The sequence below is a fragment of the Stegodyphus dumicola genome, chromosome 2 (genome assembly GCF_044657685.1).
Source record: "Stegodyphus dumicola isolate Sdum_Otavi_A_Nest chromosome 2, ASM4465768v1".
Classification (NCBI taxonomy): domain Eukaryota; kingdom Metazoa; phylum Arthropoda; class Arachnida; order Araneae; family Eresidae; genus Stegodyphus; species Stegodyphus dumicola.
This window is the reverse complement of record NC_140769.1, coordinates 131,879,831-131,893,179: the sequence shown is the minus strand read 5'-3', so window position 1 is coordinate 131,893,179 and position 13,349 is coordinate 131,879,831. Positions and strand designations below refer to the sequence as shown.

At 33.8% G+C, this 13,349-nt stretch overlaps 1 protein-coding gene across 10 annotated transcripts in view; it reads left to right on the top strand.

Moving 5' to 3' along the window:
• Positions 1 to 13,349, top strand: part of LOC118184991 (sodium channel protein para-like) — a 610,313-nt gene that overhangs the window by 397,336 nt on the left and 199,628 nt on the right. For all 10 annotated transcript variants that reach the window (XM_085811116.1, XM_085811114.1, XM_085811112.1 and 7 more), the window contains 3 exons: positions 5,502 to 5,630; positions 11,955 to 12,046; positions 12,133 to 12,351. In XM_085811116.1, the coding sequence (XP_085667242.1) occupies positions 5,502 to 5,630; positions 11,955 to 12,046; positions 12,133 to 12,351 (440 nt within the window). The remainder of the gene's footprint in view (positions 1 to 5,501; positions 5,631 to 11,954; positions 12,047 to 12,132; positions 12,352 to 13,349) is intronic.

Here is a 13,349-nt window from a genome sequence, read left to right as displayed (position 1 = left end):
AAACTCATAAATCACTAGAAATTAAGAACACTCCTGATGAGAAGATAGCGTCACCTCGTGATTTCAATTAATATCTCTGATTGGATGAGCGCCATGACGCACACATATCTATAAATAGAGCTTCTTCTCAAAGTACAGAAGGAAAAATCTACGCTATCATGCGGAAACTTTATTTCCTACTCACAGAAAACTCAGGACTCAGCATGACCAGGAAAAAGCGTATTTATATCACCATCATCCGTCCCATCTTTTCATATGCCTCGCCTGTCTGGGCAAATGCAAAACGTAACGAAATTAAAAAAACTGCAAACCATCCAAAATTAATTTTTACGACTCATTACTGAAGCACCTTAATTCATCAGGAACAAAAATCTTCATAGAGATCTGAACATCGACTACGTTAAGACCCACCTCAACAAATTGAACGAAAATTTCGATCAAAAAGCCATCCATAACCACTTTGCTGATTTTTCTGACGTGCTAAGCTATGTAATAATCGATGACGACTGCTTTTCTCGTCACTTCACAGCTCATGTCTTTAATATGTCAAGTCAAAACAGCTAAAACTATCTCATCCCACGTCGGACTGCGGACGCTTTCTCCACACAAGTTCCTGATCTGCTTCTTAGTCACTTCATATTTTCACAAGCATCGAGCATTAATAGAGTACCGAACGGATAGAGCATAACCAACAGATTCGCAGATCGTCAGTTTGATATTCAGTGGGTAACGGCTTTTAGAAGTACTGTTCTTCTCCAAGATCTCCAGCAGATTCTTCACTTCCCACTTCCCCAAGCCATGTTTTTGGGCCATTCTCTCTCTTTTGAATGCTGATATCCCATCTTGGGATCTACTTATGTAAACCTCATTACAATTCCCATCGTGGAAACATCTCAGGTTGCAGGGAAGTATTGCTGCCGCAGTAGAAACCCTGCATAATCACGTTCGTATCAAAGTACAGGAGAAACGCTTGTGAGATGGATGCTAAAATAAACGTATCACTTTATATTCCAAACTTTGTCTCATTCCTGTTGCCCCGGCTGCACAACACAAATAATGTATGAGAAAATCCATTTCATATATATATATATATATATACAGGCTGTTCGCACATTTTTATACGAATTCTATCGTAATTACAGAAATATTTTACCTAAATTTTTTGTGTTAAATGTTCTGTTTGATAACCCTTATTCTTTGCTATCTTTATACACCGTAATTTTCAAGACAGTAAAGCATTTTGTAGTATCGGAAGATTTATTTTATCCCATTGCTCTCAAACAGATTCCCTACGTTTGTAGGTCAACGATTGGACAACCCGCTTTTTAAAAGTTCAAAAGCGCAGAAATATATTGGAGATAGATCTGGATATGAGTGAAAGGAGCGGCCTTGGTTTCTTGTTCCATTTTTTCCAGGAAATTAACAATAGATTTTTACGCATCGCTGCTTGCTTTGCCATGATGCAGTTCTACTGATTGATCACACTGTGTGTAAAGAAATATTTCATATTTGAAAATTGGTTGTATAATATGTTTTTAATAACACGTGGAGCTTGTCTTAACACTTTTCTCCATTCTTTTTATTTTTAATTTACAGTTATATAAAAAAACCACCGACAATCATAAATCCCTAAGAGAAACTTTCTTTAGATTCTTTGAGTCATATTTTAAGATTTTTTTCTCCTCTTTGATGATAATAAATGGATCTTTTTTTATTACAGTCATTTAAATGCACCCATGTTTCGTCTATTGTGACAACATTTTTCCATTTCTGTGGAGATAAATATTTCTCGTAAATCATTCTGCGTTCGGCGATATGTCGTGGACAAAAGCGATTATATTTTTTTTGCCTTTTTAAGATTCATATCAGCATTAATCACTTTATTTACAGTTGATACTGAGCGTTTTAATGTTTTTGCATCTGTCCTTTGACTTGGAGGATTTTCTTTTAACATTAAAATTTTACTTTTGTGACATTCGAAAAACTCCGCTTTTTCTTTGGATACGTATTTCCAATCATTTTCCACTTGAAGCAAAATTTTGACTTTTTTTTCGTTGATGTTGACAATATTAGCTATCGTAGCTTTTGATACCGGAAAACAATGGGTTTGACAATATTTTTTTAATATCTAGATACGAATAATTTTCTTCGGAAAGAACACAAACACAGCCTTCCATCCTTTGCTTCTTTAAACGTGTGAAAGTAAAAGTTACATTTTGTATGAAAACAGAGTACTTTTAAAAATGTAGTTGCAGTTAAAAAATTTCCAAGCAGAAGATTTTTTTTCAGCAGCAAACCAAAATCGTCTGAAAAATATGCGATCAGCCTCTGTATTTATTATCACTTTTTATCTGTATCACTCTGTATTTATTATCACTTTATTTGTATCACTTTTTATTGAACTTCCCTGATTCCTTCTTTCATAGTTCGAAATTTCAGTTCAAAAACACACATTTTTATGATTTATTAAAATTTGTATTTTTAAATAACGTTTTTCGAGAAACATTTTGAATTATGACCTAAACCATTTTTGTTCTCGCTTTAAAATAGATCGCAAAGTTTGTTCTCGCTTTAAAATCGCAAAGTGAATTAATTATTCTAGGCAAACTTGGAAAAAAATGGTTATTTATTTAAAATTTCCCAAGATATACTTGAATTTATATATTGCCACGTCTTAAAATTTGGCATGCTTGTTATAAGCTATAATAACGCGAAATGTGGCTTATGCACTTTGTTAAAATTATTTCAAAGAATGAACGATGCGCCTTCTTTTGCGTTCAAGCGCAATGAAAATGAAAGGAAAACAGGTTACTATAAATTAAGAATTTCGCAAAGTGAATTAATTATTCTTGGCGAAAATTAAAAAATGTGCACGAAAGTGAATTTTTAATTGTCTTAGTAAGTTTCTACCAAATTTTACGAAATTTAATATTTAGGTATAATTAATCATAGATATGAAGTATGGAAAAAACTCCGTATGCTATTTAAAGAAAAAGAAGTTTGCATCAAAATATCTACTTTAGAACAATGCTTTATATAAAGTTTAGGTACTTTTCCGTTTCGCCGGCGCAAATCTCGCCAAGCAGACTTTATTGGCGACAACATACAGTATACACATAAAAAATGTTTACAAATGTTTGTTCTATGAATTTTTTTATTTTGAAGGCGTAAACATTTTAATATGGTTTAAAATTTTGTAAAAAGCCAATAAATAAAGACAATAAATTTGTAAAATGACATTAATTTAAGAATTTAATATGCTTTCATGGTTCCACATCTTGATTCGCCGGTTCATATCACATGACCCAAATGATCTCATCTCACGTAAACTACGCTAAAAAAATCTACTTATCTCAGTAATTACATACATTAATTACAAGTTAAATCTTAATCTGGAGCACAAGTTTAAATTCAAGAATTATTTCAATTCGTACGAATAGCTTGCTCAGAAATTATGTAAAACAGTAGTGCTTTACTTCGCTAGCGCATTCTCATTAGAATTCATGAATTTAACCCTTGACTTTGCCTTTTCTATATTTTCGCCTTCGGGTGAGCCTTGTGATTGCACCGTAATTGACTTAATTTGCGAATTTCCTTAGGGCATAAAACTGAACTATCTGGTAAAAATTTTATGTAATTGTATGCCTGTGTTAAAAGAAACAATCAATCTAATAAGAAATGGCTGCAACTTGTTTCGAAAATAAGGCCTAAAAAGTTACCAGCTAGGAAATTCCGTTTAGCTTCGGTTGTACTATTATTGGTGACTTTATCGCCTGCATCGGCAAAATGGAAAAGTACCAAATTTTATATATGTCATAGGTTTCGCTCTCGAGAGTTGAAAAAACGCTACGGAGCATTTTGATTTTCAAGAAGATAATGCTGCAGTAGAGTAGGAACTGATTTATTTTCAGATGATATATCTGTAAAATGGCTTTCTTTAAGCTCTGAAAATATTTGCCCTCTTCCTAAAGAAAAATACCCAATTTTGATCCAAGTTTGTGCATGTGTAGGCAATATTCTGCTCTACACATATGTCTGAGTTTTCTTCTTTAAGTATGAAATTTATCAAAACTAAATACAGAAATAAACTCACTGATGAACACTTGACAACTGTATACGAATGGCAGCCACTACCTACTCTCCCAGAGCTAAAATATTTGTTTATGACAAAAAAGTTTTCAATTGTTCTGATTAAAGTTAATTAAGTCTGATAAAACCACTGTCATTACGTTTGCTATTTATTGGTAACTACACTTCATTTTCTTTCTTAGTCCATTTCCATTTCAATTTCTTTTTATTGTATACAGTTTAATTAAAAATTGATTTCATATTTACTAGAAATGTAAGCCTATAAGCAATAAACAATCGTAAAGTTTAAAAAAATTGTAGTTCTTTTGCTTTGTAGCTGAGAGGAAGATTTAAAAATGGCAATGTAGCTCAGAAGGGGACATTTTTAAGTTTGGCGTCCACTGCTCTAAGTATTTAAAAAATGTAATTGAATTATTACACAACTAACATTTCTTTAATTATAGTTGGCCAGTGTCCCGTTGTCGCCAATTTTTTAAGTTTGACGACGACTGGTCTAAGTATTTAAAATATTTAATTGAATTATTGCCCAACCAACATTTGTTTAATGATTATTTAATACTGAACTTTATTTGAAATCAAAAATATAAATATTTTATTTTTCTTTCCCTCTCTCAAACAGCAAACAACATAGTAAAACTGAATTTTTGTTCATCATTTCACACGATACAAATATTTTACTATGGAAATTATAAGTTAGATAATTAATACCCATTAGGCCAGGAGTTTTAAACCAAAGACCCCCCTGGCGTGAATTTCTTAGTTCTTTCCGAAAAACGCCTGAATTTACATCTACAAAATGTTTGGTGCGGTTTGAGCATTTCACGTGAGAAATTTTTCATATTCGCTTCCGCTCTATATAAATAGTAGTTGAAGTAGTTCTATTAATATTTTATAACGACGGGATAACTACAGGCTTACTGAAGAAGGATCTAGTTAGCCTGGTCTAAAAATGGGATAAGTTTCTTCAAAACAGATAATTCATTTCAGAATTCGGATCATCCAATTCTTTAACGGAAGCTTTTTGTTACGTATCATTTTCCCAAAATTTAAGATTTTAGATTATTTATCGATCAATTCTATATTTTATTTTAGATGCATTTATCAAGTCTCTGAAACCTGTGTAATATAGCAATAAGAAACTTATTAATATCTGCATTTATTTAGTGTTACGTATTATAAGTATGAAAGAATATTGATATTATTAATAGTGTTAATTATTGTTTAAAAAATTTGGAATATTTGAAAATTTTCTTTTTATATGTTGGTGTTAAGAATATATTTATGATATTTACTAAATTTTTTTCCAGGATTTACTTCACTTTGATATATACCCTTGAGTCTGTTATCAAAAATTTCTTTTTATGTGTTGTTGTTAAGCATGTATTTATGATATATATTGAATTCTTTTACAGAATTTACTTCACTTTGATATACACCTTTGAGTCCATCATCAAAATGCTAGCTAGGGGATTCATTCTCGAAAGCTTCACATATCTTCGGGATCCTTGGAACTGGCTTGATTTTGTAGTTATTTCTTTAGCGTAAGTAATATGTTTAAGTCTCAAATTTCCTTAAGTCTCATGTCTAATTTTATTTGATTATGATACTCAGTTATTCCAAGTTTTCATTACCAACGTTTTCTAAGCTATAAAATGCCTCACAGAGTTAAACGTTTTGAATTAGCCTGTTAAGTTATAAGGTAGAGTTGAGGTTAAAAGGTAACACTGCGAAAAAAAAAAAAAAAAAAAAAGAAGAAGAAGACAGTTCTATGTCTCCCGTTCTACTACGCCGATGGACGAAATTCAATTTGCGTTTTTCATGTCTCGAAAGCGCGCCTTAGAATATATATTAAATTTATATAGCATTGTTTTAATGTAGGTATTTTGACACAAAATCATACTTTTCCTGAAATGACATGCCAATTTTTTTTCCACATTTCGATTCTACGATTCAAATTATATTTTTAAATTAAATTTGGTGCGAAATTTACAGAGAAATTCACAAATTTACCTTAGCATATTTTTTTCAGTTTGCTCCAATAATAATTCAGTTGGCGAACTTCTTAATTTATAGTAACATATTTTCCTTTGACTTTTTTCTTTCTGTACGAACGGGAAAAAGTGATCGTTCATTCTTTCAAATAATTTTAACAAAGTGCGTAAACCACATTTTGCGTTATTATCGATTATAAAAAATATGCAAAACTGCAAAACGAGCCAGTATGTAAATTCATGTAAATCATGAGAAACTTTGAATAAAAAATCCTATTATTTTGCAGGTATGCTTATACATACATCTGCTTTACGATGATAGTAAAAATATTATAGGTTCTATTGCAAAACGTTTTTCGAAAAATTTATAAAAATAATTTTAAAATACAAATTTTTCAAAATAAATCATAAAAAAGTGAATTTTATTTGAAATAAAGCTAAATTTCGAAATGGGAAAGGAAGAATCAAATAAAATTTTATTTTATTAAATAAATTTAATAAAAAGAGACATTAATAAACATGTATCAAATTCAATTAATATTGACGCGCTAAAATTTTGAGAGCTAATTTTTTAAAAATTACTCTTGCGATTTTTTCAAAACCTGGCATTTAGGCCTACTTTGAGTTGTAAAACCGAAATATGGGGGAAAATTGGCATGTCGTTTCTCAAAAAGTTCCATTTTTTTTTTCAAAATACCTATTTTAGAACAATGCTGTATATAAATCTGATACTTATCCTAAGTCGCGCTTTCGCGATATGAAAAACGCAAGTTGAATTTAGTCAATCGTCCCAGTAGAACAGGAGATATACACTTACTACCAATAAGTATTTGGACACCTGTGATAGAAAAGAAAAACTAACTTTATTCAAAATCAATAGTTGGTAGAGCCTCCACGAGAGGTAATTACAGCGTGGACCCTCCGGGGCATACTTTCCACAAGTCTTTGTATGACAGCTAGTGGTATTTTCTTCCACTCGGCTTGGAGAAGACATAGAAGTTCCTTCACCGATTTTGCACGGGTAGTGCACCCCTGAATTCGGCGATGCAACTCGTCCCAGAGGTTCTCGATAGGGTTCAGGTCTGGACTCTGGGCAGGCCAGTCCATTCGATGAACTCCATTGGCACCATACCAAGCCTTGGTTAACGTCGAAACATGACAACTGGCATTGTCGTTCTGAAAGTAACAGGGGTCCAACCCGTAAAACTGCCACAACGTAGAAATCACATTGTCATCCAAAATAGTGCAGTAGGCATCGGAGTTGAGCTTGCCATGAATGGGGACCAAGGGTCCCAGCCCATGCCAGGAGAAACACCCCCAGACCATAATTCCACCTCCGCCGAACTTGACTGTTGGCACAATGCATTCTGGCAGGAGACGTTCTTCAGGTAGACGCCAGACCCAGACCCTGCCATCCGAACGATAAAGGGTCAACTTTGATTCGTCACTCCAAAGAACCCGTTTCCACTGATCTACGGTCCAATTTCGATGTGCTTTGCACCACATTAACCGAGCAGCGCGATTGGACTTTGTGATCAAAGGCTTATGGGCAGCAGCACGACCATGAAAATCAAGCAGATGTGCTTCCTTATGGATGGTATTTATTGAAACAACCCGGATGACTGTTGAAACTCATCGCGGATGAGGGCCATCAGTTGGGTGCGGTTCTTCCGAATTTCTCTGGACAGCACTCGTCGGTCTCTATCTCCCAGTTTCGTTGGTCTGCCGACTCGGGGCACATTCCAACAATTACCACTCACCTTCCACTTATTAATCACATAGGCCACTGTCGATTTTGGCTACTTCAGATCTCTAGATATGTCCCTTAAGGATCGGCCACATTTGTGATACCTGATAATTATATCTTTCTCGAAATCAGAGAGCTCCGAACTGCGAGGCATCTTGCATGCGACTAAAGCCGATGCTGTTTCCTACACGATATATACCGGCGGAGTCCGTGACTTAACCTTAGGACCGCAGATATCGTCATTTGCATAGGTGTCCAAATACTTATTGGTAGTCAGTGTAGAACTGCCCCATTTCTTTTTTTCGCAGTGTACCTTAAGTTTGTTAAGTTAAAAGGTAACTTCAGTTTCCTAAGTTATAAGGGAATATCATTTATAATATTTTTAATTAAATATCTTTTGTAAAATTACGTAAATGCTCATTTTGAATATAAGTCATTGTTACATCATATCAGTTTGCAGAATACATTTAGTGTATAGTGTTTCTTTATATGTAAATAATCTCAGTACAATTAAACATATCGCAACAGCAAAGTAGCAACATTTCGCCAAATTATTACAAAAGTGTTTTTAGCACGATCTTTCGAGGGATCTTATTATGTTAGTAGTTTTTATTGGGCATTAATCGACAGTTTCACTTTAGAAATTCCGTTGACCATCTTTTCTTGTGCATAAGAAATACCAATACGCCAATATGAAATACCTAATGCTGTTTTCGAAACTTTATCGGGGATTGTATATAGTAACTTCTAGGATATCAGAGTTCAGTGCGTTTTAGTTTTAACCTGAATATTTTAATTTAAAAAATTAAATTTATGCTTCTAATTGAGTTTATAAGTATTTGAAAGCTTAGGAGCAAAATTGGCATCATGGCTTTCGGAAAAGACATCCTAAAAGTATTTGGCATTTTTAAAGCGAATTTTTCTTTGAAATGACAGCTCAGTTATAACTTCGGATAAGCAATGATAATTCAATTACACCTGAGTCATAAGACTAGATAATAAAGCTGCAATAAAATTAAAACCGTTGTAAAAATATTATTAGATATTCGCTCATGAAATATATTAGATTGTTGCATAATTGGCAGTAAAACGAGTACCAATCATGAAGCTAGTTTTTTAAAAAAAATATTTTTTAAATTGATTTACTTATAAGGTATTTCTCCCGCCTTCTTAGCATGCTTCGTTGTGCAATAATCAGCACTCTCGGCGCGTATAGGTCCTAGGTTCGGGTCCTGGCGAGAGCCATACTCCTTTCTTACATGTCCTGCTTCGAAATAACCTAATATCTCTACACATTAGAATGTTAAATCCCACAAAACCTGTCTATTCTCTTCTTAATTTTGTTATTGGGAATCTTCATTTTTCTCAGATTTGTTTTTAAATTCTTGCTTACGATTGATTAGCTGCCACGGTTACGGGGTAGTTTCGCTTCCGACATTTTAAAGAATTATTAATTTTAATTCTTTGAAAAAGCTGCTGAATATATTGGCTATTGTCTTACGGAATAACCATACTGTGGGCATTGAGAACAAATGCAATGTCATCCTCCAATGGAATCGCTGATGAGTATAATGCCTATACGTGTGGTTAATGAATGTTATATTTTGTTACTGGAGTTTTTTATGAGCATTAAAGGCATTCTTGCTGTTGCTGTATTGTTATGGAAGGGTTGCGTTAAATGAAGTTAATTCAGTTTTTGAAATCATATTTGATTATGGTTGATAACGTAATAAATCAGTCAGTTACTTTTTTGAGTGGATCCGGAATAACCGGCTACTCCAAAGAATCTAATGCGTTCTCTAAACAGAAAACAGCAAAGTAAACTTTCATTTTTTTAAATAGAGAAGGTGAATTACTTGCTCAGTGCTTTTCCTTCCTTGATTCAGTTAAGGTGTTTTTCCTTGTTAAGCAAGCTATTATTAATTTAGCACTGGTATAATTTGTGAATCTGGTTAGAGTCTGAAAATGAGAGATCTTTTATTCTCGGAAGAGTTTTGTATCATTATCTTCTGAATTGGTAAGACATATTGAATCTTGTCTAATTTTAAGGAATACTGAAATGCGTGAAACAGATTTTTAAAACGTTAATACTAAATAATAGAAAAATTTTTAATTTAATCATAATTTTTCATAATTATAATAATAATAATGAAATAATTGTATGATACTACTTAAATTTCACCATTTACTTCATCATTATACGTTCATAATTTTTTTCATTCCACTTAAATATTCATACGTATGTATATTTTTCATTAGATGCACGTTTTTCACTTTCGGTGTAGCGCAAAGCTAAAGTTTAATTCCTACCTTCGTGACATATAGACAAAGTCCGATAGAATTTTGAGAGAAGTTACTGCTGTCTCTAGCCAAGTGTCTATACTGATGTAATTGTCAGTATGTTCTCCGCTTGTACTTTCAGTATCACTCTCTTCCTCTTTGGTCCTCGAGACATTAGAAACAATATCCGCATCAACGATCTTCCTTTATTTATGTTTAGCTGTAAGCACTTAAATCAATTTTTAAAAGAAAAGACGAAAATATGCCCGAAAATACGTGCGAATTTATTTTACGGTGATCTTATAGGTCAGGTTGTAGACTCATCAGATTATTTTGGTGGAGGAGACGTGAAAAATGAGCAGTGCCTTCGCCCAGACTGGAACCTGGACCTTTCGAATACGCGCCGAGTGGGCTAACCGTTACACCACGAAGACATGCTGGAAGGATCGAGCAAATACCTTATACGCTTCCTCTTTTAAAGGGCGACTGGGGATTAGCGGACCCAATCGCCAAATCCTGGTGGCGAAAAATCCTAATCCACCACCTTTTAGGTCGGGCTCCACTGTAAAGTCATTAGATGTTTTTGAAGTATGAAACACGAAAAATGAGCAATTCCCTCACCGGGACTCGTAACTCAGCCTCTCGAAGCGCGCCGAGTGTGCGAACCGTTACACGACGAAGGCATGCTAGAAGGAGGGAGGGAAAAAAGGTGACGTGCCTACAATGTGAAACAATGTTGGATCGTAAATAAAAAACATCAAAGAATACACAAAAATTATATTCATTACAGCATAGATCAGGAAGAACATATCTAATATTTTTCGACAAACTGAATAATATCGAAATATTTTTACTGAAAGTATGTTAAGCATAACTTTGTATTATTATTATTATTAGAATGTGTTCTTTTTGGAGGGTCATATAAAATGACCTGCCAAATGGTAAAGATAAGGTAACTCTGGGCATTCCTCTTTTCGTCAATTAAATGATACGAAAGGGCCGTTCACACTGGGGTTTATCTGAGCTAACGGACACATCTGGCATAGTCGACCTATCCCCCAAACCAGTTTTGCCTCATAGCGCAGAGAATTGAAAAATCTGAACTCCACGTATAGCGGAGCTAGTCCGCACATGGTAAGTAACTCTCCTAACACACATGGTCCGCACATGGTAGTAACTCTCTTAACTCAGATAAACCCCAATGGAAACGGCCCTAGCTGATGGAGTCAATTCCCTGTGTCGACTAGCTCCACCATGCCTGTAGTTCAGATTTTTCGACTTGCTGCCCTATGGAAAAAAAAAACTGGTTTTCGAGATGAGTCGGCTATGTCAGTTTTCTCCATTATATTAGATAAACGGCAGTGGGAATGGCCCTGAAGAACTCCCTCATCCTGCCAAACCAGGCACAGGGCTTCAACCCCTGTCCTCACACCTTGAAGAGAGACACGCATCGCTTTTGCGACAGTGATCGTTGTCAATGATTTGCTACCTGCCAGTCACACGGGCTGCCCGTCACTCAAGGACATTACCCAGCACACTCGCAGCGTCACTTCCAGGCAGTACGCGGGACGCCATCCCGGGATACTACAGCCTTGATCTCTAGGACGTGCCAGTCCCACGAGCATTTCCGGGGTCTTTAGAACCACTAGGTTCACAATTTCTATACCCTCTTGGCCGAGACTGCCTTGGTAGAGATCCTAGCCAGTAGCTTGGCAGAGTTCTCTACGTCAACATCCGGGAAAGGAGTCAAGTGGTAGAGTTATGCTAATGTTAAAAGTAGAAGCTAAACTCTTTTGCTTGTTATTAAGTTGTGACATTTTAAAATATTTCATTGTTTACTTTTGCAGATACGTCACTATGGGAGTAGATTTAGGAAACCTGAGCGCCTTGAGAACATTCCGCGTGTTTAGAGCCTTAAAAACTGTAGCTATTGTTCCAGGTATGGATATTTATCACTGTACACACAGTTACTGATGAAATATTTATTTTGTCTATAATATTTCTTTTACACTTCACTTCCACTAGGTTTAAAAACCATCGTAGGAGCTGTTATTGAATCTGTAAAAAATCTAAAGGATGTGATCATATTGACTTGCTTCTCTTTGTCAATATTTGCCTTACTGGGATTACAAATTTATATGGGTGTTTTAACACATAAATGCATCCGTGTAACGCCGGAGCAACTAGAAAATATAGAAGAAGTCCAAAAAACTCCAGAATTTAGGATACATGCCGATAACGAAAGTATGTCTTTTTTAATTATTATATTCCATTTACGTTACAGTTTTATACTAGTATTCATGTATGTTTACAAATAACCATAATGAACTAGCTTAGTTTCAATAGTTTAAGATCCATAATCAATACGAATTACTTATTTATAGTTTACATCAGCACTTAACATTATTTCTGGTTTGCTCTGCAGTTATTTAAGGGGACCGTGGACTTTAAAGATTAGTTTTTAAGTTTTGGTGTTTTCATCAAGAAATTCTATACATATAAGCATTATAACATCAGTTTATACAATATATGTTCAAAATTTCAATTTATTTTAAATTAAAAATTTTTAAAACAAATAATTAGTTATTTTAATTAAAGATTAAAAATGCTCCTTGCTCGCTAATTTTTAATATTTTTCCTTTTAGTTAGTTATAAAGCCTTGACAAAAGTTTTGTGTATCCGTTATTGAATATGATGGATCAGGAATTTTTGAAAGGGATTTTTGTAAACTTAACTTCAGTTTTCGGAAAACTGTCACCTTTTGTTAAACATTATCTCAAGTTTAAATTTCTTAATTATCTAATATCCAAAAATGCATACACAGATCTACTGTAACATATAACAAGATAATTTCTTCCAAATATCATTCATTTTTAACTAAACATGAGTCGCATGGAGCATTTTCGAGACATACGAACTGCAAAAAAATTTGTTTTGAGAAAACCGAATTTAAAGATTGTCTTCAAACTTACCTTTCATAAATGTTCATGAGAAACAGCAAATTAACTTTGAATATGAATTTGTAAACACTAAATAACATGTTCATATCATTTAACTATTTTCAATCTCATAATATTAAATATGACAAATATAAACATATCTCAAACTGGTATGTGATTCAAAGTTATAGGAAGAAACAATTTATGCATTATATCCAATGGAACTTTTAAAATTCACCCGCACCCTATGTTTTACCTTCATTTGTCACATTTACATTATCTTTTAATGCTTTATAATATTTT